The sequence below is a fragment of the Terrapene carolina genome, unplaced genomic scaffold (assembly GCF_002925995.2).
Source record: "Terrapene carolina triunguis isolate 2854851 unplaced genomic scaffold, T_m_triunguis-2.0 Scaffold97, whole genome shotgun sequence".
Classification (NCBI taxonomy): Eukaryota; Metazoa; Chordata; order Testudines; family Emydidae; genus Terrapene; species Terrapene triunguis.
In genome coordinates this window covers 5,330,379-5,353,733 of record NW_020664448.1, presented here as the reverse complement: position 1 = coordinate 5,353,733, position 23,355 = coordinate 5,330,379, and the positions used below count along the sequence as shown (strand labels likewise).

General features: G+C 44.3%; 1 protein-coding gene across 1 annotated transcript in view; it reads left to right on the top strand.

The window, feature by feature from the left end:
- Window positions 1–23,355, top strand: part of NARS2 (asparaginyl-tRNA synthetase 2, mitochondrial) — a 65,751-nt gene that overhangs the window by 25,561 nt on the left and 16,835 nt on the right. Inside the window, exon 7 of the mRNA XM_026651584.1 lies at window positions 15,947–16,079. Within this exon, the coding sequence (XP_026507369.1) occupies window positions 15,947–16,079 (133 nt within the window). The remainder of the gene's footprint in view (window positions 1–15,946; window positions 16,080–23,355) is intronic.

Genomic DNA, 23,355 nt, shown 5'->3' with positions numbered 1-23,355 from the left:
CATTACATCCATGCCCAGTGACCTTTATTGGAGGACATACTCCTATAAATCAAATAAGGATGAAATGGTATTTTAACGTAATAACATCTCCATTAAATTAGTCTCTTTTCTCAGAATAGCACACAGCCTACTCTGGGACTAGACAGAAAATTAATTGAACAAATACTGGGTCTTCTAAATATTACTCCAGTGGCATCATTCAGATGTTCCGCATTATCTAAAAAGGAAAAAAAAATGTGGGGCCTTGCCTCACACAGTACAGTATGTTATAGCTTCATGCTTTATTCTGCATTAACATGTTGTTTTTCCAGGCATTTTAAATGACCAAATGTCAACTAAATTTAGATGAGCTATATTTATCCTTGATGATCTATAGCTGTTCTGTGAACCTGCTCCTCTTATTTTTTTTTGTTAAGTACAACATATTTCTGAGGTTTATAACCGAAATGCTATTAAATAGCTCAATCTTCAAAAACAGACCAAGTGAGAAGTCCCTGTTGGCTCAAAAATATCAGTCATTGAGATACACCTCTACCCCGATATAACGCTGTCCTCGGGAGCCAAAAAATCTTACTATGTTATAGGTGAAACCGCATTATATCGAACTTGCTTTGATCTGCCGAAGCACTGCTTTACCACGTTATATCTGAATTCATGTTATATCAGGTCGCGTTATATCGGGATAGAGGTGTACATCATAGTTTCGTTGAGATATTAACTGTGACATAAGAGCTGCCATACTGGGTCAGACCACGGTCCATCTTGCCCAGTATCCTGTCTCCATCAGTGGCCTATGCCAGAGCTTCGGGGTGGGTGTACAGAACAGGGCAATTAAGGAGTGATCCACTTATCTTCCGCTTCTTGTAGTCAGAAGTTTAGGGTTGTTCCAAGCATGGGGTGGAATCCCTGACCATCTTGACTAATAGCCATTGATAGACTTATCGTCCATATAGCTTATCTAGTTCTTTTTTCAACCCAGTTATACTTTTGGCCATCACAACATCCCATGACAACGAGTTCCACAGGTTAATTGTGCATTGTGTGAGAAATTACTTCCTCTTGCTGCCTGTTAATTTCATTGGATGACCCCTGGTTTTTGTATTGTGGGTAAGAGAAAACACTTCTCTATTCACTTTTTCCATACCATTCATGATTTTATAGACCTTTATCATATGCATTATGATATTTTCAGTCTCATTATCTATCCTTTTCCTAAAAGTTCCTAACTTACTGTTAGCCTTTTTGACTGCTGCTGCGCATTGAGTGAAAGTTTTCAGAGAACTGTCCACGGTGATTCCAAGATCTCTTTATTGGGTGATAACGGCTAATGTATAACCCATCATAGTATTTATAGAGTTGGGATTATTTTTTCCATTGTGCATTACTTTGCACTTATCAATGTTGAATTTCATCTGTCATTTTGTTGCCTAGTCACCTAGGTCAGGTCTTCACTTTTGTAACTCCTAGCAATCTGCTTTGGACTTACAAAATTATTCAAGATAGTTATCATCTGCAAACTTTGCCACTTTACTTTTCATCCCCTTTTCCAGACTGTTAATGAATATTAATGAATATGTTGAACAGCACAGATCCCAGTACAGATCCTTGGGGGACCTCGCTGTTCATCTCTCACCATTGTGACTGTTTATTCCTAACCTTTGTGTCCTATCTTTCAACCAGTTACTGATTCATGAGAGGACCTTTCCTCTTATCCCATGGCTGCTTTACTTTCCTTAAGAGTCTTTGGTGATGGAATTTCTCAGCGGCTTTCTGAAAATCCAAGTACGCTGTATCAACTGGATCACCCTTATCCACGTGTTTGTTGACTCCCTCAAAGAATTCTAATAGATTGGTGAGGCGTGATTTCCCTTTACAAAAACCGTGTTGACACTTCCCCAACAAACCATGTCCATTTATGTGTTGGATAATTCTGTTCCTTATTATAGTTTCAACCAGTTTACCCGGTACTGAAGTTAGGCTCACCAGCCTGTAATTGCCAGCATCTCCTATCAAGTCCTTTTTATAAATTGGCCTGACATTAGCTACCTTCCAGTCATCTAGTACAGAAGCTTCTTCTTCTTTCTTCTTTTTTCTTTATGCCGCTTTTCCTGGTGAGTGTCCTGGCGGCGGCAGCATGGAGAGTAGGGAGGACCAGACCTCCCTTTCCTCCACAACAGGTGTCAGCTGCTTCTGGGGGATTCTCCAGCGTTCCCAGGCCAGCAGGGAGATATAATCCCTCCAGCATGTGCTGGATCGGCCTCGGGGCCTCCTCCCAGTGGGACGTGTTCAGTAGAGTTCCAAAGGAGGCCTCCCAGCGGGCATCTTTATCAGGTGCCCAAACCACCTCAACTAGCTGCTCTCAATCCGGAGGAGTAGCAGCTCTACTCCAAGGTTCTCCCGAATAGCCGAGCCCCTCACCCTATCTTGGAGAGTAAGCCCACCCACCCTGCGGAGAAACCTCATTTCCGCCGCTTGTACCCGCGATCTCGTCCTTTCGGTCATTACCCAAAGTTCATGACCATAGGTGAGGATGGGGACATACATTGACCTTTAAACCAAGAGCTTTGTCCTGGTTCCTAAGGATTTTTGGGGAAAACCCTGTTCCATCTTCCCCATGTAGCCAGATCCTGCCCTGGCTTGCTTTGGAAACAGGAGTGGGCAGATACCTTCAGAAGTCTATTAGTAGCAGGGATGGAGCAAAACAGGGATGGAAGACAGGAAATAGCTATGGGTTCAGATACCCTCCAACGGGGGCAGTAAGAAACAGGAAAGCAGGGCTTATGAAGAGCATTGAAGAGAGCTTATTGAGAAGATGGAAGAGAGTGTGGTTGGGTTGAATGGGTAAAAGCAGAGGTTCCTCAGCTGCTCTTCCCAAGCATAGAGCCATTGGGATGAGCAGACAGTTTGTTGGTAAATAGCCTTTGGGAACAGTTTTGGATATTTCTCTTTCTTCCCTGTGCCTCACTGCAAATTCTTTAGTGACCCACAAGGTCTTGCATAGAGCTGGAACTGTATTTAGCTTTTGCTGCCATAGTATCTAGAAACTTGGTTTAAAAAAGAAGACTCCGAAGGAACTGCTTTTACTCCTGGAGAAAGACTGAGACGATGTTCACCGCCCCCTACTCGCTCAGTCTGATCCCACAGGAATGGCCTGATTTTCAGTGTAAAAGCAAAGTAACCTTTATAGCCAACATTTTTCAATTGGCTATTGATTGTATTTAAACAGAAGGCTGGTCTAGACCTTAACTGTAGGTGGCCCGCTATAGTTATCCATAGCTTTTGCCTAATTTCCTATGTATTTCCTGCTAGTTACTTTCTCTGAGGCATGGATGTTTTTCTTCACACATTCATCTATTCAGGTTCGTGTCTGTCCCTCATCACTGTAGTAGTCTGTGTTTGTACAGCACATATCACAATGGGGTGCTGGTCAATGACAGGCTTCTTGGTGATGCCACAATAGTCATCATAATTAAGCAACCTGACTAGCATTTGTCACAAATTATGTCCCTTTGTAATCCTAAAAACAGAGACCTTACTAAAGCACTCAGGACTTCTGAGATTTTATTTGCAGCTCACCTTAGGGCCCCCTTTCCCAGAATGCTAGGTATGCCCCCCCCCGAGAGGGTGCGAAGTATTCGCTGCGGTGATGGGTGCAGATCGGCATCTCAGTTATTCTCCAGAGTCTCAGCTTTAAGGTTAAGACTCTGGCTGTTCTAGTTGCACAGAGAATCTAAAAATCTTGGCCGATGTGTAACAATGCAACATTGTCTGCCTAAGTTTGCTGAGAGCCTGAAAAAATAGCCCTGAGGTGTGAACTGCCCTATTCTTTTTGCTGCCTGCTCAGATGTCAGTGATACTTGAAATGTCAATATTTCACTGCTCATCCGAACATGGAAGAAAGAAGTAGTATCACACTAGGAGGATCTACACTATTTGCTGAGACTGACCACTCATTTTAGGGTAGGCATTAACAACAGAGAGCAGGGCTGAAAGATGACCCAGTTGGTTTCATTTTCCTGAAGAAGGCTTAGCTTTCAGAAGGTTGGGAAATGCTGCCTTAAAGAATGATGAAATTTGATGCTTAAATGGCTTCTTAATTATGCAGCACATGAAAGGAGATTCCCTCCTGTATTCTCTTCAGGCACATCATTGCTCTGCCTTGTACAATCTTAAATACTTTTGGATGCAGATGCATGAATGATGTATAGTACCTATTCAGCATCCCTGCTGTTAAGAGTTACCAAGTGTAAGGTGTAATTGGCTAATTTATCTTGGATCCTTTTAAAACAAAACTCTTCATGAAGTGTCTTGTGCAACATTTGTCTGAATCACACTCGTAATACAGACTCTTGTAATTAGATGGCAAACTAACTTCCATTAATTAGACTGGTACAGACACTTAATTGAAGTTATAAAAAGCAGCCATGACATGTCTGTTTTAATTCAATTACTGCACACTACAGTCTTGTTTGTAATTGCTCTAGTGATTTTTAATTACTTTTTTTTATTTGGTGGGAGTGCGATTTTTAGTGTTTAAAGCAGGGGACCTGGGAATTGGGACTCCTGCTCAGAGGTTCGCAACTCGCTTGGACAAGCTGTTTGACCTCTCTCTACTCATCTGTAAACTGGGGTGACATCCATGGGGGTACAGTCAGTACAAGAGATGTGCTAGGTGGACGGTCGGCATGGCGAGACGTCCTCTAGTTGAGGCACACGCTATTGGGCTTGATGCAGGGATGATCTGAAGTAAATAAGATGAAATTCAATAAGGACAAATGCAAAGTACTCCACTTAGGAAGGAGTAATCAGTTGCACACATACAAAATGGGAAATGACTGCCTAGGAGGGAGTACTGCGGAATGGGATCTGGGAGTAATAGTGGACCACAAGCTAAATATCAGTCAACAGTGTAACACTGGTGCGAAAAAAGCGAACATCATTCTGCAATGTATTAGCAGGAGTGTTGTAAGCAAGACACGAGAAGCAATTCTTCCGCGCTACTCTGTGCTGATTAGGCCTCAGCTGGAGTATTGTGTCCAGTTCTAGGCACCACATTTCAGGAAAGATGTGGACAAATTGGAGAAAGTCCAAAGAAGAGCAATAAAAATGATTAAAGGTTTAGAAAACATGACCTATGAGGGAAGATTGAAAAAACTGGGTTTGTTTAGTCTGGAGAAGAGAAGACTGAGAGGGGACATGATAAAAGTTTTCAAGTATATAAAAGGTTGTTACAAGGAGGAGGGAGAAAAATTGTTCTTAACCTCTGAGGATAGGACAAGAAGCAATGGGCTTAAATTGCAGCCAGGGCGGTTTAGGTTGGTCACAAGGAAAAACTTCCTAACTGTCAGGGGGGATAAGCACTGGAATAAATTGCCTAGGGAGGTTGTGGAATCTCCATTGTTAGAGGGCTTTCCCTTTCCCCTTCCACTTCCCTGGTTCTTGTCACGCAGACAGCAAGCAAAGACCAGAAGGCCGAAGTGCAGACAATGTGATGTTTATTGGGGTTAGTTTCCAAGCAAGCATATTCCGAAGCCCTTCACACCAGTCAGGCTTATCTCTATACGCGGATAGAGCCTGTTCCCCAGTGTTCCATTCCCAGCTCTGACACCGCAGAGCGTTTACCGTGTGTCCCCCTTCCCAGCTCTGACACCGCAAAGCCTTGCCTGTGTCCCTGTTCCCCATTCCCTGTTCCTGTTCCCCCACCTTAGCAAGCATGATTCCAATTTCCCTTCCCCCCCACTTCCTGTTTGACCCCAGTTTGTATAGTAATATTCTCAGCTCTACCTTAACCAATCATTTTACTGAAATTTAACTAACCAATCCTTGTAACTTAAGTCTCTAACCAATTATATCCCACTACCCTAATTAACTTACACCTAGCAGAATTTATTATACAGCAGACTGAAACAATTAGAGAACCAGACAGATTAACAACAGAAAAGTGGCAGGTTTCAGAGGGGTAGCCGTGTTAGTCTGTATTAGCAAAAACAACAAGGAGTCCTTGTGGTACCTTAGAGACTAACAGATGTATTTGGGCATAAGCTTTTGTGGGCTAAAACCCACTTCATGAGATGCATGGAGTGATAATACAGTAGGCAGGTATAAATATACAGCACATGAAAAGATGGGAGTTGCCTTACCAAGTGGGGAGGGGGGAAGGGGTCAGTGCTAACAAGGCCAAATCAATCAGGGTGGATGTGACCCATTCTCAGCAGTTGACAAGAAGGTGTGAGTATCAGCAGAGAGAAAATTACTTTTTGTAGTGACCCAGCCACTCCCAGTCTTTATTCAGGCCTAATTTGATGATGTCAAGTTTGCAAATTAATTCCAGCTCGTCAGTTTTTCATTGAAGTTTGGTTTTGAAGTTTTTTTGTTGAAGAATGGCCACTTTTAAGTCTGTTATTGAGTGTCCAGGGAGATTGAAGTGTTCCCTACTGGTTTTTGAATGTTACAATCCTTGATGTCTGAGTTGTATCCATTTATTCTTTTGCGTAGAGACTGTCCGGTTTGGCCAATGTACATGGCAGAGGGGCATTGCTGGCACATGATGGCATATATCACATTGGTAGATGTGCAGGTGAACGAGCCCCTGATGGTGTGGCTGATGTAGTTAGGTCCTATGATGGTGTCCGTTGAATAGATATGCAGACAGAGTTGGCAGCAGGGTTTGTTGCAGGGGTTGGTTCCTGAGTTAGTGTTTTTGTTGTGTGGTGTGTAGTTGCTGGTGAGTATTTGCTTCAGGTTGGGGGGCTGTCTGTAAGCGAGGACTGGGCTATCGCCGAAGGTCTGTGAGAGTGAGGGATCGTACTCCAGGATAGCTTGTAGATCCTTGATGATGCGCTGGAGAGGTTTTAGTTGGGGGCTGTAGGTGACGGCTAGTGGCGTTCTGAAAAGTGGGGGCCATAAAGATAAAACATACAGAAATGGGGGTTTCACAACCAATGATAAGTTATTTCTTGCCGGACAGGATGCTATCACACTAAGTTTTCTTTAACCATCTTAAGATCTGTGTAAAACTTCAGAAAAACCAAAAGTGTGAGAGAGGGGGCTGGGGTGGAAAGCAACCAATTAACTGTGTGAAGTTGTTTTAAAGTTCAGGGTAACAGCAGCAAATTAAGTAAACTGAGGAGGAGGAGAAGGAAAAGAAGAAACGGGTATAGTTAGCTCTGAGCCAAGAGTAGGGCTCCTGGGGTTGAAACAGTTGGGGACGGTTTAGGTTGGACATTAGGTAAAACTTCCTAACTGTCAGGGTGGTTAAGCACTGGAATAAATTGCCTAGGGAGGTTGTGGAATCTCCATCGTTGGAGATTTTTAAGAGCAGGTTAGACAAACACCTGTCAGAGATGGTCTATATAATACTTAGTCCTGCCATGAGTGCAGGGGTCTGGACTAGATGACCTCTCAAGGTCCCTTCCAGTCCTACGGTTCTATGATTAACTGGGTGAAATTATCTGGGTTGTGTTATGCAGGCGGTCAGATTAAATCATAATGGATGGTACCTCTTGGTTTTAACACGCATTACAAGCAGTAACTAGATTGATAGATTGTAAGTTCCTCTGATGAAAGATGCTCTCTATGGAAGTTCAAAGTATAATTCATGTCAAAAGTCAGTCGCGTGTATTTATTCTGAATCAAGAGCTTTGTAAAGGGAAGAATTATCAACACCCACTTTCTCGGATTACCTGTTGTCACCCTAAGCAGTAACAGATTAATAGACTTTAAGACCAGAAGGCACCGCGAAGTCTGGCCTTCTGTGTGACACAAGCCATAGAACTTCATCCATAGCTCAGAGCCTTACAGGGCAGCTTCACATGCATGTGTAGATACACCAGTCCTGGAACAGAAGTGGTCCCATCTTTCAAAACTCAGCCCACACACCAATGCCTGGTTCATAGGGAGCCAGCTGTATCTCAGGAACTGACTGTAGTTCGGTTAAGGCAAAAAGCAAACTCTCTTGCTGCTTTCCACACCTCCCCTAAAACAAACCGATTGCATCACAAAACAAGCAACAACAAGCATTTCTTTAAAGATGAACAGTGCTTGCACCCTAAGAAAAAGAAACTGATGGCAACACTACCTGGCTAATGTTGCCATAACCTCTTTTTCCCCAGGTTTTTAGTATAGTCATTCATTTGTTTTGCATGCTGTAGGTTTTGAAGCCTTAAATACTTGGATCCAAACTTTTAAAGGGGCCTCAACTGTGTCTCCATTCGTATATCGGTGCAGCTGTGTGTGTAATTTTTGAGCACTGTTTGTGTGCATGCAATCAGTAGAGTACAGGGACTACACATAGTTTGAAAAATTGATGCTTTAAAATACTCTTTAAAGCCACTCCACTGCAGTTTGAGGAGGGTGTGTATTCTTTCCAGCATAGAGGGTAAAGATGGGACACCACAGCTTTCATTAAAGTCATGTTCTTTGCCCCTCTCATGATCCAGTTTTGAATGAAATCTTTGCTACATATTTTATCTAAATTTGGAGAACATTTTGTATCATTCCTCTGAAATGTCCCAGTTAGCTAAGACATGGGAATGGTTATTTGAACTAGTGCCTAAAAACTGGTGTACTGTCTTTCATCAGAGAGATTTGAGCTACCATTGCTAATCTGGAGGCTTTATTGATGATTTTTTTTTTTTTAAATAAAGTGATTTGAAGAAAATTAAAACCAGGGAAAAACAAAACTCCATTGAAAATAACACGTCATGTAGTAAATGCAGAGGAGATAGTGCTTAGGAGAGCGCCGTTGTATTTGTGGTCCAGCCATAAGCTTGCAGTATGGCTTTGAAGCAATTCACTTTACCTCTATGCGCTGTGGTTTCCCCATCTGTAAAATAAGGATAATGCACAGGTGTGTTGTGAGGCTTAATTCATTAATGTATGTCAAGTGCTTAGAGGGCCTGGGGTGGCAGGTGGCTGTAGAAATGCAAAGTATAGGATGAATATTTATTTATTTATTAGATGATATGAATATGCCCGGATCTGTGTCAAGCTGACCTGCGTGACCCTATATTAATTTTGTTTGGTGCCCCCCTCACTGTCTTTATCCCCAATTCCTTGCACCAAGAGCAGAACTGATGGAATTGCAACTGGAGAGAGCCAGGCCTCTAGGTATGGTTGTGCTATTGTTCTGGCCCGCTCTTCATTCTGCAGCGGGCGCAGAGCTCCGTTTGCCCCTTGCCAGTCACGGTGCGGGAGACTGCTGCCTGATCTGACTGGCTGGTGGCAGAAGTTTGGCACTTCTCAGTCCCTGCCTGTCTAACCATCTCAGACAGCAGCTTGTTTTTGGCTGTGTACAGAAGGAAGTATAATTCCACCTTGTCACATCAAGTATTGAAACAGCAGCCATCTGCTAAAGCCTCAAGCCACCCTCGCATTGCACGAGCAAATGGTCGAGGTGTATCTTTCCACATCTGTAGTTATTGGTAGAGTTGATCAAAAATACTATATTTTACGGAAATTATTTCAAAATGAATTTTTCTGATTTTTTTCAACAAAAATCCCCAAAACCTGAAAAAATACATTGTTTTTTTTTTAAACTAAAAAAATGGACTTTTTGTGTCCCCCCCCGTCTATTTTTCAAATGAAGGCAGGGTGGGCGGTGGGGGGTGTGCAGAAGTTGGGGCAAAATCAAATGTTTTGCTTTTTCTCAAGTTTTTGAAAACAAATATTCATTGAAAACGTTTGTTTTCAAAGAAAGGCCATTTTTCATCTTGAAAGGAGTTTCAGATAAAGAATGTGCGCCGGCTCCAGCCAGCAGCCCCGTTCTATCTCCTTTCCTCCCGCTGACTTTCTTAGGATCAGTGGGTGCTCAGCTTCTCTGACAGACTGGCCCTGTGTGCGTTGGCTCTGCCTGCTTGAACGAGCAACAGCGTATAGTGCTTTGTATCCTGAACGGTCCCACGGCCTGTCGCGAACCGCAGCGTTGCTTAAAGGCAGCCTCCCCTGAGTTTAGAGTGGCAGCCAGCTGGTGCCCAGCAGTTGAGGGAGGGGGAGTCTTGGCCTTGGACATTGGGACAAAATCCTCCATTTATGGAAAGTGCCTGGGGAGCAGGTCGGCCTTCGGTGATAAAAGCCTTGCAAAATGAGCAAGGTCAGGTGAAATACAATGGAACTGTGTAAGAATGAGCATTTTTTGCACTCCTCTTCAGCTTCCCCTTCGTCCAGAGAGGACAGCATGCTGAGGAAGGTCAGCCTCTGGTGCTTTGCCATCCTTATCTGCTGCTCCTGCTCTCTATTGATGTCATGCCTTGCTTTCCACCCTTGGATTGAAACACTTTTTAGGTTTTTGATCTGACTTTTAAGAAAGGGCCTTTCATATGGGAGCAAACCGTGGGGGTGGAGGGTCAGCAAAGAGAACACTATCCTTGTAAGTCACATTCTGTGTCCACTTACTCTTGTTTCAGAAAAGGATTTATTCCCACTCAGCACAGGTTGCCTTCTGGCTCAGATCTGCCCAGAAGACCCATTGCAGTGATTCTCTTTGTGTTGGCAATGCACCTGCAACTTTGGGAGCACTGCAGCAAAACACATAAGAAGTAATAAATGTGTGTATGTGTGGTCTAGTAGCTAGCCCTGAGTCAGGACTCCTGGGTCCTATTCCCAGCCTTGTCCCTAACTTGCTGTGTGATGGTTATTAAGCTGACTATGTAAAATGGCTCAGAGGTATATTTGCTTAGTTCAGTGACACAAGTACATCTTTATTATTCCTGCAGAGCCGTCGCTGTGAGGGGGGAGCTGGATCCTTTCCTTGCCCATGAGTGATTAGCAGAATTGTTAGCTAAATTTGAATTGCAGCCTAAAAGTCATCAATGGAGCTGGGTGGCTGAGACCAGGTCTACAGTGTTGCTATGCTGGTTTAGAGGAGTGCTTTTAAGCCAGTTTAAACTGGTGTAGCTTTGGGCCTCTTACATTGGTTTAAACCTAGCTCTTACCGGTTTAACATGCTCCTGAAATAGTTTTTTAAATCGACTTGAGTGAAACCAGCATAACTTTTACATGTAGACGAGCCCTGAGAAAGGGAAGTGGGGATAGCCAGCCATCAGCTGCCTGCCTACTCCCCACGAAATGGGTCAAATGAGAGAGAACCAGGAGGATTTCAGTAGCAAGGGAAATAGAGTTGTTGGAGTGGAGAGAGGTGGTCATTTCCCACTGGGTCTTGGTTTCCCTTGGTTCTGGGAATATACACACAGATCGGACTCGACTAATGATCTCTGAGTACAGTACAAAGACATGGACCACAAGGGCTCAATCCTGTAAGGTGCTCAGTGCTCTGGCCCCAATCCAACAAAGCACTTAGGCATGTGCTTAACTTGGAACATGTAAGTAGTTCCATTGACTTAGATGGGGCCAGTCACATGCCTACAGTTAAGCATGTGCCTCAGCGCTTTGCTGGATCGGCGTCAGAGTGTTCAGCATCTTACAGGATGACGCCCTACTAGATTTAACATGCTGGTGCCTTAGGATGTGTGCTTTGTGTGGTACAGTACAATGTTGGGCTCCAGACGGGGAGTGAATGAAATCAAATACCAGTTTTGGAGAGAGAGCAGTTTATTAAAGGTAGCACTGCACTCTGCTAGTGCTGTTTTCATTCAGATGGTGTCTATTAGCTATGTGAACAGTCAGCTCAGTCCTGCTTTGTGCGAAATTGGCTACCAAGGGTCTTGTTTCAAAGCCTGTTTTGTGTTCCTGTGGTAGCATATTTCAGGACAGTATTACAGACAATAGTGCCCCAGCTGCCACGCTTTGGCACATGTTCGGGTTTGTCTGGTATTCTCTCTCCCCCCCGACCCACACACACACACACCCCCCTCGCCCCCGTTGCATCTGAGGACATAAAAGGGCCTGATTTTCAGAGGTGCTGAGAACCGTCAGCTCCCATTGACTTGAGGGATTGAGGGTGCTCAGTACTTTTTGGGATTCTCCATCGCTGACCGTTTTTAAATCAAGATTGGATCTGTTTCTAAAAGATCTGCTCTAGGAATTGTTTTGGGGAAGTTCTATGGCCTTTGTTATACTGGAGGTCAGACTAGATGATCACAGTTGTCCTCTCTGGCCTTGGAATCTGTGAATCTTATGAAAACTAAGCCCCTGATTTTCAAATGTCACTTTCAAACACTATGGTTCTGTCTGTACTGTGATAAAAAACTTGTGGCACCGAGTCCCAGAGACTGGGTCAGCTTGCTCAGACTGTGGAGCTAAAATAGGAGTGTAAACATTTGGGCTTGGGCTGGAGCCTGGGCTCTGAGACCCTCCCCGCACATGAGGTCTCAGAGTCTGGGCTTCACCCCAAGCCCAAATGGTAATTGGGATAAAATACAGCATGGTTTTACAAAAGGTAGATCGTGCCAGACCAATGTAAACTCCTTCTTTGAGAAGAAAACTGATTTTTTTAGACAAAGGAAATGCAGTAGATCTAATCTACTTGGATTTCAGTAAGGCATTTGATACAGTTCCACATAAGAAATTATTAGTTAAATTGGAGAAGATGGGGATTAATATGAGAATTGAAAGGTGGATAAGGAATTGGTTAAAAGGGGAGACTACAATGGGTCATGCTGAAAGGTGAACTGTCAGGCTGGAGGGAGGGTACTAGTGGAGTTCCTCAGGGATCGGTCTTGGGACCAATCTTATTTAACATTTTTATAATGAGCTTGGCACAAAAAGTGGGAGTGTGCTAATAAAATTATGACACAAAGTTGGGAGGTATTGCCAATATTGAGGAGAGACGGAATACCATACAAGAAGATCTGGATGACCTTGAAAACTGAGTAATAGAAATGGGGTGAAATTTAACAGTGCAAAGTGCAAGGTCATGCACTTAGCAACTAACAACAAGAACTTTTGCTATAAGCTGAGGACTTATCATTAGGAAGTGACAGAGGAGGAGAAAGACCTGGGTGTATTGGTTGATCACAGGATGACTATGAGCTGCCACTGTGATGCGGATGTGAAAAAGGCTAATGCACTCCTAGGATGCATCAGGCAAAGTATTTCCAGTAGAGACAGAGAAGTCTTAATACCATTCTACAAAGAACTAGTAAGACCTCATCTGGAGTACTGTGTGCAATTCTGGTCTCCCATGTTTAAGAAAGATTAATTCGAACTGGAACAGGTACAGAGAAGGGCTAGTAGGATGACCCAAGGAGTGGAAAACCTACCTAATGAGAGGAGACTCAAAGAGCTTGGCTTGTTTAGCCTAACCAAAAGAAGGCTATGGGGAGATATGATTGCTCCCTATAAATGCACCAGAGGGATAAATATCAGGGAGGGGAGAGGAATTATTTAAGTTAAGCACCAGTATGGACACAAGAACAAACAGATATAAACTGGCCATCAATAAATTTAGGCTTGAAATTAGGTGAAGGTTTCTAACCATCAGAGGAACAAATTTCTGTACCAGCCTTCCAAGGGGATCTGTGGCGGCAAAAACCTAACTGGCTTCAAGACTGAGCTTGATAAATTTATGGAGGGGATTGTATGAGAAGACTGACTACAATGGCATGTAGCCGATCTGCAACTGCTAGCCGCAAATATCTCCAGTGGCCGGTGATGGGATACTAGATGGGGAGGGCTCTTTCGCAGGGTGTCTGGCTGGTGGGTCTTGCCCACATGCTCAGGATCTAACTGATCACCATATTTACAGTCTGGAAGGAATTTTCCTCCAGGTCAGATTGGCAGAGATGCTGGGGGGAAGGGAGGTTTGCCTTCCTGTGCAGTATGGGGCATGGGTCACTTGCAGGTTTAAACTAGTGTAAATGGTGGATTCTCTGTAACTTGAAGTCTTTAAATCATGATTTGAGGATTTCAGTAACTCAGCCAGAGGTTAGGGGTCTACTACAGGAGTGGGTGGGTGAGGTTCAGTGGCCTACAATTTGCAGGAGGTCAGACTAGAGGATCACAATGGTCCCTTCTGACTTTAAAGTCTGAGTCTCTGCTGCAATTTGATATCTCTGCAGCCTGAGCCCACGAGCCAGAGTAGGCTGACCTGGGCCAGCCACGGCCATGCCAGGGGTCTTTTATTGCAGTGTAAACATACTCTACTGGTCTTAAGAGAACTGGGAATGTTATTAATTGTATTGCGGTAGTGTCTAAGAACCCCAGTCGTGGATCAGCGTCTCATGCTTGGGAGGAGCTCCCCATAAACATGCGGAAAGCTACTTCCCTATTCTCCTTCAAATGCCTCCTTAAAATTCTCCTTTGCTGTGATATGTTAGGCCACTGGTGTGCTGTCTATCATGCTGACCAATATTGTCTTGTTTCCTTGTGCTCCTCCGGCTGTCTGTATCCATCTGTTGTCTCTTGTCTTATAAGTGATGAGCTACATAAATGATCTTTCCAACAGCATTATCATTTGTCTCATTCCTGGTAATCACTGGACAGTGGAAGGGCTCTTTCCTCCAAATAATAACGTATACACTTTTGCAACATGGAGATCGGAAGGAAGAGCTGACTGATCAATAACATGCATGTTCCTTTACTTGGACACGCTTTTGAACCCTTTTAATTTTTTATGGTCTTGTGGTTTTTTTGGGGGTTTTTTTAACCTTCTGTTTATCAGAATTAACATGAACAGAAACTTTTGTGATCAGATTTTTAGCAGCTGCACATCCTCTTTCAGTGTATCCCCTTACTGAGTTCGTCTCGAATTACATGCACAACTCCTGCACTTCACGGCTTGGCGTGAATATCAAGCAACTCTTAATCTCTACTAGGAGAGTTCATGTTTTCCCGTATGCTGCCTACCGTTAAAGATAGTGGCAGATAAAGAATAAACTGAAGGGCACAGCTAATCTAGACCCAGGCTACTGTCCGCGATCACAGCTATATTCTACTGAAGCGTGGGGGTGACAAGGCTGTTTAAGCCACTGGCCTATTGCTGTGAAGCTCTCTCCTGAATTAGAACTTCCATGAATCTGGCAGTCTTCAGATCACAATGGAAAACTTGCTGCTTTGAATGTAACCTTCCCAAAATAAAAACAAATTAAACTGAAAGGGGTTGAATTTTGATGGGAAGATTTTTGTGGAGGAAGATGGTGATCTGGAAGGCCCTCGGTTTCCAGGCTAATGAGTGTGGCATAAGAGAGAGAATGGATGAAATAGATTCCATGGAAGGCTGTTGGGCAAATATCAAACAATTAGGAGACAAGCTTTGAGCACATCTAAGTCACATGATGCCCCAGATGGGTCACTGGAAGTGGGGTTTGAACATGGGACCTATGAATCTAAAAGAAGGAGTCTCTACTGCCTGAAATGAAAGACCTGGGTCTATTTATCTCAAAGGCTGTTGCAGACCTATAAACCTCTGTGGACCAGCCATTAGAGGGGGGCAGAGAGCCACACTGTGTAAGAGAAGGTTACAGCTATTTCCTGTCGCTGCTGGCACCTGTTCAGCTGCATCAGTGATGGGAGCCCTCGTGTATACCAGATTGCAGTAGCTTGAGGCATTTTTACCACTACGATGTCAGTTAAACCTGCTGAAGAGCAGGTGTGAATAACGTGGTGGAACAGTAGTGTCTGGCAGCTGGAGCTTTGTCTGTCCTGAGCATTGTGATGTGCCAGCACGTCTCTGAGACCCTGATCTGTTTCTTCAGTGTTAGCTCTCGTTTACTAAGAAAAACGTGTCTAGCACTAATGTGGATGGCAAAACCCATCCAAATGCCATATGTTATCTGAATGAGGCTGACTCAGTAACAAAGAAGTGGGAACTGCCTCACTTAGCACAGTGTGTTAACTCTGAAGCATAATGATGGCAATTTTAAATGACAGTGCTGATAAACTGATCAGCAGTGAAACAGTTAACAGAAACATCCCAGCTACCCTGGGATTGTGGGAGGAAAATGGGATTGTAGGTGGAGCTTGGATAGAGTGTACCCATCTCTGCTCCCAGTCCAAAATCTGCTGTCTTACCTTGTGTCTAAACTGCATCTTGTTTCTTATTGCATTGCAGTGCATTTACACAGGTGTTCGCCTTCGGCCCAACCTTTCGAGCCGAGAACTCTCAAAGTCGCCGGCACCTGGCAGAGTTCTACATGGTAGAAGCAGAGATGTCTTTTACTGAAAGCCTCCAGGACATCATTCAGGTAGGTACCCGTTTGTGTGTGATTTTAAAGGTATTGGAGCTTTCTCCTCCATTCACTGTGGTCGGCCTCAGGGGCAGTGGAATTGAACCTCCTATCACCTACTGTAATCTTTCTAGATAAATCAGGAGTTGTGTTGAAGACCGCTAAGCATTTAAGGTCTCTTTGGGCAGAGGAATGGCCACTGGGGGGAAATGAGGAAGGATTTGAGAAAAGGGCTGATCCAGTGTGCTCTGTGTGAGCCATTGGCCAAACAGAGATTTCTACGACGTGCTCCAGGACTGTGCTCATTTTTAATACAAAGGAATAACCTGCAGAGATTACTATTCCCAGCATGTAATATTCCACCTTGATTTTAGCAGAAGGCTGGAACATGTAATCACTGCTGGTCTTACCTGCGTACTAAAGCTGAGATGAGAGCCATTTTGCACAAACAGATGCCACCCTCTGGCTCTCAGAAAGCACAGTTTACACATCGCGGTCCTAGTTGTTCTGAGGACCCCACCTCCTGGGGCTTGTGGGGAAGAGTCAGTCCAGAGGAAATAGAGAATTAGAATCTTTCAGAATTTCTCAGGTTCTACAATTCAAAAATAATTCAAAGTTCTGAAAGGTTTGTGGGTTTTGCTCTGATTAGGGGGGAGGAAAGAACTTTGCCCCTTTGGCTTTGAGAAGTTTTGTTGTTGTTGTTGTTGTTGTTAAAGGTCTTGCAAAATCTTAATTTCTCTGGGTTCTCCCCTCCCCCCTCAATCTCTGACCACCATCATCAGCTGTGCGAGAAATTCTTCTTCCTATCACAGTGGTTTATTCTACAGGTCACATTCTGGATTGCAAAATACTTATTCTTGTGATGTTTTTATTTAAAGAAGTAGAGTTCCTGTTTCTTGAAATCACTGGGCAAGCCATTAACAAATATCTGACAGCTGCATTAAGGCCTCAATTAAGTTTCTGTTTCTCCATAAGTCTTTAGAGAAACTGATCTAAATTCAACACCCTTGCATGGCTCAGTGCACTGTGCGGCTTTTCTGTTGAAAGTTTGTTCACTGAGTTTAGTGCTTTACAAAGGGTGCCCCGTTGAAAGCCCTGGCGACTAATGGCCAAATTTGCATGCATGGGTGTTTCAAGTGAGGTTTCTAAATCCATGTCTTGGTACCAAAATACAAACAGCCTGATTTTTCCAAAGTGTGGACTACCTGAACCTCCCATTAACACCAGTGGGGAGTTTTGTGTGCTCAGATCAAGGCATTTGTTTAAGGGCGTAAACATGAATACACAAGCCTTACTTCAGGCTCCCGCATGTGAAAATTTTGGCCTAAGTCCTGACACTGCCCTGCTGCCATTGAGGCTGACCTCTTATCCAGATGGGCTACGTGTGTGTTTGTAAGAAAAGTTCAGGATCTCTGCCCGTTCTGTCCTTGACCTCTTTGATACAAGTAACAAGGGGTAGTTATTTCCAGCACAGGAGTGGTGGCTTTGGAGCTGTAGACGCCTGCCCACTAGGAAACAGACTGAGATGGCAAAACTTAGTTTGCATAGATCACTGATAGCTCATACCACTTATCATTCAGTATCACCCAGGATGTGATCGGTTTTTTTACTGTCATCCTAAAATGAAAGGTACTGTGTTGCATTACACAGTCCCCAGAGCCATCCCACAATGTGGCCAGCTCTTGTGATTTTTATCCCCCGTCTTGTGGTACTCATTGTCTTTTCGCAAAGCCCCAGCTGCGGGAGTCATATGATTACATGAGACTCTCAGCAAAAGAAACTGTGCCTGTGAGAGCACACTGCCCTCCAGCACCTGGCATGGAGCTCAAGGTCCATGAGTCCTCAGTTCCCCTGCTGGTGCAAAGCATCACTGGTAAAGCATCCCATCCTCCGCTAGTGCTGGTCCACATAGGCGATTACAACCTACTACTGCTGTCAGTTACTCCATTAACTCAAGTGGCAGAGGTCTATGCAGTGTATCTAAAGGTTCCAACCCTGCTGATGACCCATGTGGGTGTTAATATGATACCACATGATGGAATATTTCAGTGTGTTTTCATAAAATCTGACTCAATTGCACACACAAAAACTACATTAAAAGAACATTATTAGGGTTGCAAAGTCAAACACTCATTAATTAGGAAATAAGGTTGCCTGTGCAACCTTAATTTAACCCGCTTGTGCATATGCATTATGATACAGTCTTTAATTACATGGTCACATAATATTTTCCCACAGGACCCCTGCCTCATTCTCAGTGCACGTGGTGGCTGGTGCTCTGGGAGTGAATCGGTGCTATATAGTAGGGGAGACTGTTATTTGCCTCATTTGTTACTGAAGTCAGAAGGTGCATGGTGAATGAGACAGGGCATTGCAGGAACAGAAAGGACACTCTTGTAGTTAAGGCAACTGAGTGCTGCCCTGAAGAATTAGATTCAATTCCTGCCTCTGCAACAGAGTTTCCGTGAGATGCTAGACAAACCACTTCAACCACACTTTTCACAGGTGGTCCCTAATTCTGTGTTCTTTGTTTTCTGGGTGCCCAGCTTGAGACACCTGGGGTCTGATATGTAGAAGTGCAGAACACTCACAGCTGCAATTGAAGTCAATGGGAGCTGTGCTTTGAACAAATAAAGTGATATGTTATGCTAAGTACACTGAAAAATCATAACCTAGGTATCTCAAATTGGGCACCCAAAATTAGTGGATACTTTTGATCTTAAGCTCTATGTGCCTCAGTTCCCCATCTGTAAAATGGGGGTGGTAATACACCTCTCCTCACAAGGGGTGTAGTGATAATTAATGTTTGTGAAGTACTCAGATAACATAATGATGAGCATCATAGATAAGCCCTGGAGGAAATTAATAATTCTGTCTTCAGGGCAGGGTTTGAATAGTGTGTAGTAAATAAGGCTGCAGCCTAGGAGAAAACAAACTATTAAATAGCTCCTCATTAAGTGAGCACTGTTCATCCTGTGCACTTAATGAGGCAGAGGTCTTGTAGAAAAAAATAGTATGTAATGATGTAATTAAAGATCATCATGCATATGCACAAGGGGGCTGAGTTAAAGTTGCATGGGCCAACTTTAATTTGGGCACTTCTTAACTTGATTGCTTGACTTTGCAACCTTAATAATGTGCTTTTAATGTAAGTTTTGTGTTTGTCATTAGGAAATAGGTCATTGTCAACACAATGGGAAATATTTTCTTTGCAGCTGTTTCACTGACAAATTATTTCTGTTGGTCCGTTGGAGCAATTGTTTCTTGAGGCAAACATTTCCTGTACAAAAATGGTGAGAGAGCTCCTCTGGGATCCCAGAGTTGGTTTCTGGGATGATGTGTTTGCCTACGAGAGTGTTCAGTTACATCATTCACTTGCAACAGACCAATGTAGACAGCCAGTTGACACCGCTGACTGTTCTGTTGTGACACACCGTGAGCACAGCCCTTGTTCTCTAGAAATTTAGCTCCTTACACGACAGCTATGCACACAGCAGGGGTGAGTGAGTATCTGACATGAGTCTCACCATTTTGTGTGAGCAAGCATGAAGAGGAGAGGAATATCAGTGCATGAAAACTCGGGTGAATCATGACAAGTGCATGACATTGCTTGAACATGTAGCAACCTGCAATCGACTGAAGACTACATCATCGTCATTGGGCACGATTCAGGGTGAACGTGTAGACAAATAATCCCATGCGGGAGTGTATCAGTGATTGTGCCTTATGCTGACAGCAGAGATGCTTACACATTCTCCTCCACTGCACAGCAGCCTGTTGTCTCAAACCTCCAATTTTGTTGCAAATACAGTGCTGCTTTGTTGATATATCTACAGTTTTCACTTCAAGTGTAGTCTTAGATTGGGGATATCGAAAGTCACAAGCAGAGTACCACAAAGTTAAGGTCTGAGCTCAGAATCCCAATTGGAGACCTTCAAGAAGTCCTCCAGCAAAATCAGGGAAGGCCTGCTGAGACTTTTAAAGTTTAAAAAGAAAAAAGCAGGAACAAAATTTGGGGTGGAGGATGGGAAAATTACACCACCACCCCGCTGCTCCCTCCCCAGCTTTTATGCCATCTTTATTAAGAAATAAATAAAGGGAACAGACAACAAAATTTTCCTTTGCAGGTCACACTTCTTCCAGGAGGCCTATAAACCTGGCCCCTCCAGTCCATCCCATCACCAAACTACTAACAGAAATGAAATTAACAAGGCATTGGTTCCACTCCTCCACTTGCTTTTGTGATATCCTATTTCCCATCCCTCCATCTTGTCCTGTTAAAATTGTAACCTTGTTGGTATGTCTTTACTGCAAAGGAAGCAGCATGAGTAGGCATGCTGGCTTGAATCTATCTAGCATGAGTAACAACAGTAGTGTATACATGGTGGCACGGGCTTCACTATGGGCTAGCAACCTATGTATGCTCTCAGGGTCACCGACGGGCTTGTGGCTGGGGTTGCTAGCTCATGCTACCATGTCTTGGCTACCGTTGTTACCTGTGCTAACTGGTTTAAAGCAAGCACAGGGTATGCCTACCTGTGTTACAATCACACCTTCACTTTGCTGTGAAGACATGCCCCTTTGGGGCAGAGATCTTTCATCTTGATTTTGCCTTATCAAGTACCTTGGCAGTGCATATATAAATAAGAGTAACTGCAGTCCGGAAGAGACAAAGGGTGAACCATATGGTTTTGGTTTTGCCAACATATAACCTCAATCTCAAGCTTGGAAATATTTCTCAGCTTGTTTTTTCCCAGACCACCCAGTTTTTTTCCCGCAAGAAGCAAGCTGCATATGTTGGATGCTGTGGGAACCTGATTCTTACTTTAGCACAAAGCAAAAACAAAAAATAGTCCTACTTAAACAACATAAAAGTTTTGGTTTCATGCACCAGATGGTACTTTCATTTCCTAGAAAGAGGAAGCTTAATGTAAAATCCCTTCCTCGCTGCCTGTTTGAAACTGGGCTGTTGTAATTATCAATGAATTTTCCTAATTTCATTCGCATGAGTCTTTTTCTAGCTAGTTTAAAGAGGGTACAAAGTCAACTGTTGGGTCACTTGCTGCTCAATCAGTTCAACTGCAGGAATGTTGGCTTTTAATGTATCCAGTGTAGGGGTACCAATAATGGTAACGGTCTTCATTTACATGTGGTAGGGCCTTTCAGCTGTTTGGATCTGCAAGCACTTTCTAAACCGGAGGACAAATTCTGTTGTTTATATCCAGGCATCCCCATTGCCTTCCATGGAGTTGTACAGATGTAACCGAGAGCAGTGTTTAGCCCTGTAGGAATCCGTTTACCCACTGCGGCAATACAGCCACCTCTTGGGAAGAATGCAACAACTATTTAATAATGCACAGCAGCACTTCAACAGTTTGTGACAGGAGGTGAAGAATACCTTCTCCAGTTGAGACTAGCTGGAGAACTTGGACAGAGTGCCTAAAAGCTGGTCTAGACTGTGATTCCAATCCACTTTTAAACCTGCTTTAGCTGAACTGGTTTTAAATCCAGTTAGGATTTTGGGAGGAAATTTCCGCAGTGTGGAGAGGCCCTAGAAGAGATACTTTTGGAGAGGTGTGTTCGTCCTCCCTGAAACACCTGTGTATACCACACACACCTCAGCTCTGCTGCAAGGCTGTATATATCCCAGAAGCCCATGCTTCCTCAGGTTCTACTGACTGGGAATTGCTGCACCTCAAACGTTCAGTTAGTCACTGTTGGGCTAGCCAATGGCTACTAGTAACCTGGAGTAAATAGTAGATTCAGGCCGCATCTGGACTCTGCTACTGAGGGCACAATCACCACTTGCGATCTGAGAGAACGCCTCAGAACGTGTTAAAACCTCCCTTTTATTGGGAGGTGCTAATCTTTAGTCCCAGCTTCAGCTCAGCTGTGGCCTGACTGCACTATTCCATCCCTGACATGGGCCTGCGGAGTTTGGACATTGCTGTGAATTAGAAAGAGAAAGCAGGAGGCTTAGCAAATGTTCACACCCCATCGGTATCACATTCTCCTTTACAGGTACCACAGAAGAACAAAATCCCAAAGGAAGGATATGCTTGTGGTTGGCGCACTGGGCTGGGACTCAGGAGCTCTGAGTTCAGTTCCCCACTCTACCACAGACTTCCTGTGTCACGCTGGGCAAGTCTCTTCAGCCCAGTTCCTGAAATGTATTTAGGCACCTACCTCCCATTGAAATACCTTTGTGGATATGTTTCTTAGTCTCTCTGTGCCTCACCTCCTTGTCTGTAAAATTGGAATAATGTTTCTTTTCTCCCACCCTCTGTCTGTTTGGCTTGTAAGCTCTTCAGGGCAGAAACTGTCTCTTACTATATGATTGTACAGTGCCTTGCACAGTGGGGTCCTGATGTTTGATGGGTCCTCTAAATGCTACCTTATTACAAATCATAATAACAAAGCAGAAAAAGAACTGTTCATTAAAGGGCAAACACCCCATATGAACTAGCCCGAGACCAACAAATACAGGAGGTAATAACTTTTCTTTGCTGCTGACCTGGGTTGCTGTTTGAATGTTTTAAATATGTATCTTTCATTGAAAATACTTAAGAATATCAGATCATCAGCAGGGAGTGGCTCTCAAAGCCTACGCCTCGGCCTCTTGAGCTAAAGGATTAAACCCTTTAGTTGGAAGCAGGAACAAGCTGATAGGCTCTTATGTAGTCCAGCCACTAGAGGGGGACAAGACACTCTTTGCCTGCATGTAACTCGTTTTATGTATAGCCTAGGACAGGGGTCGGCAACCTGTTTGGCACGCGAGCCGATTTTAAGTGGCACGCAGCTCCCTGCCGCGGTTCCGGCCCCCAGCCCCACTCAGCCCCACCCACCCACCGCTCTCCCCTGCGGGGGCAGGAGGCAGAAGCTTGGTTCTGCGGCAGCCAAGCTTTCCCCCCTCCCCCACTTCTTCCCCCAGTGTGGTTCTTTCCTGCCCCATCTCCTCTCCTTCCCTGCGCCAATCAGCTGATGGCACTAGCGAGGGGGAGGGGGAAGAGCGGCAGCGTGCACACAGCTCCGTAGAGGACGCAGAGAGAGGTAGGGACGGAGCCTGGGGGAAGGGGGTGGAACAGGGCATGTCCCTTCCAGCCCCCTGCCATGAGCCGCTCAGGGCAGGGGGCTGGGAGCACCCCCACAAGCCGAGCACCCCAGCCTTCTGCCCTGCACCCCCCAGCCTCTGCCCTGAACCCCCCCACCCCAACACACACCCAGCCTTCTGCCCTGCACCCCCACAGCCCCATCCCTCTGCCCTGAACCCCCCACACACTCCGCCTTCTGCCCT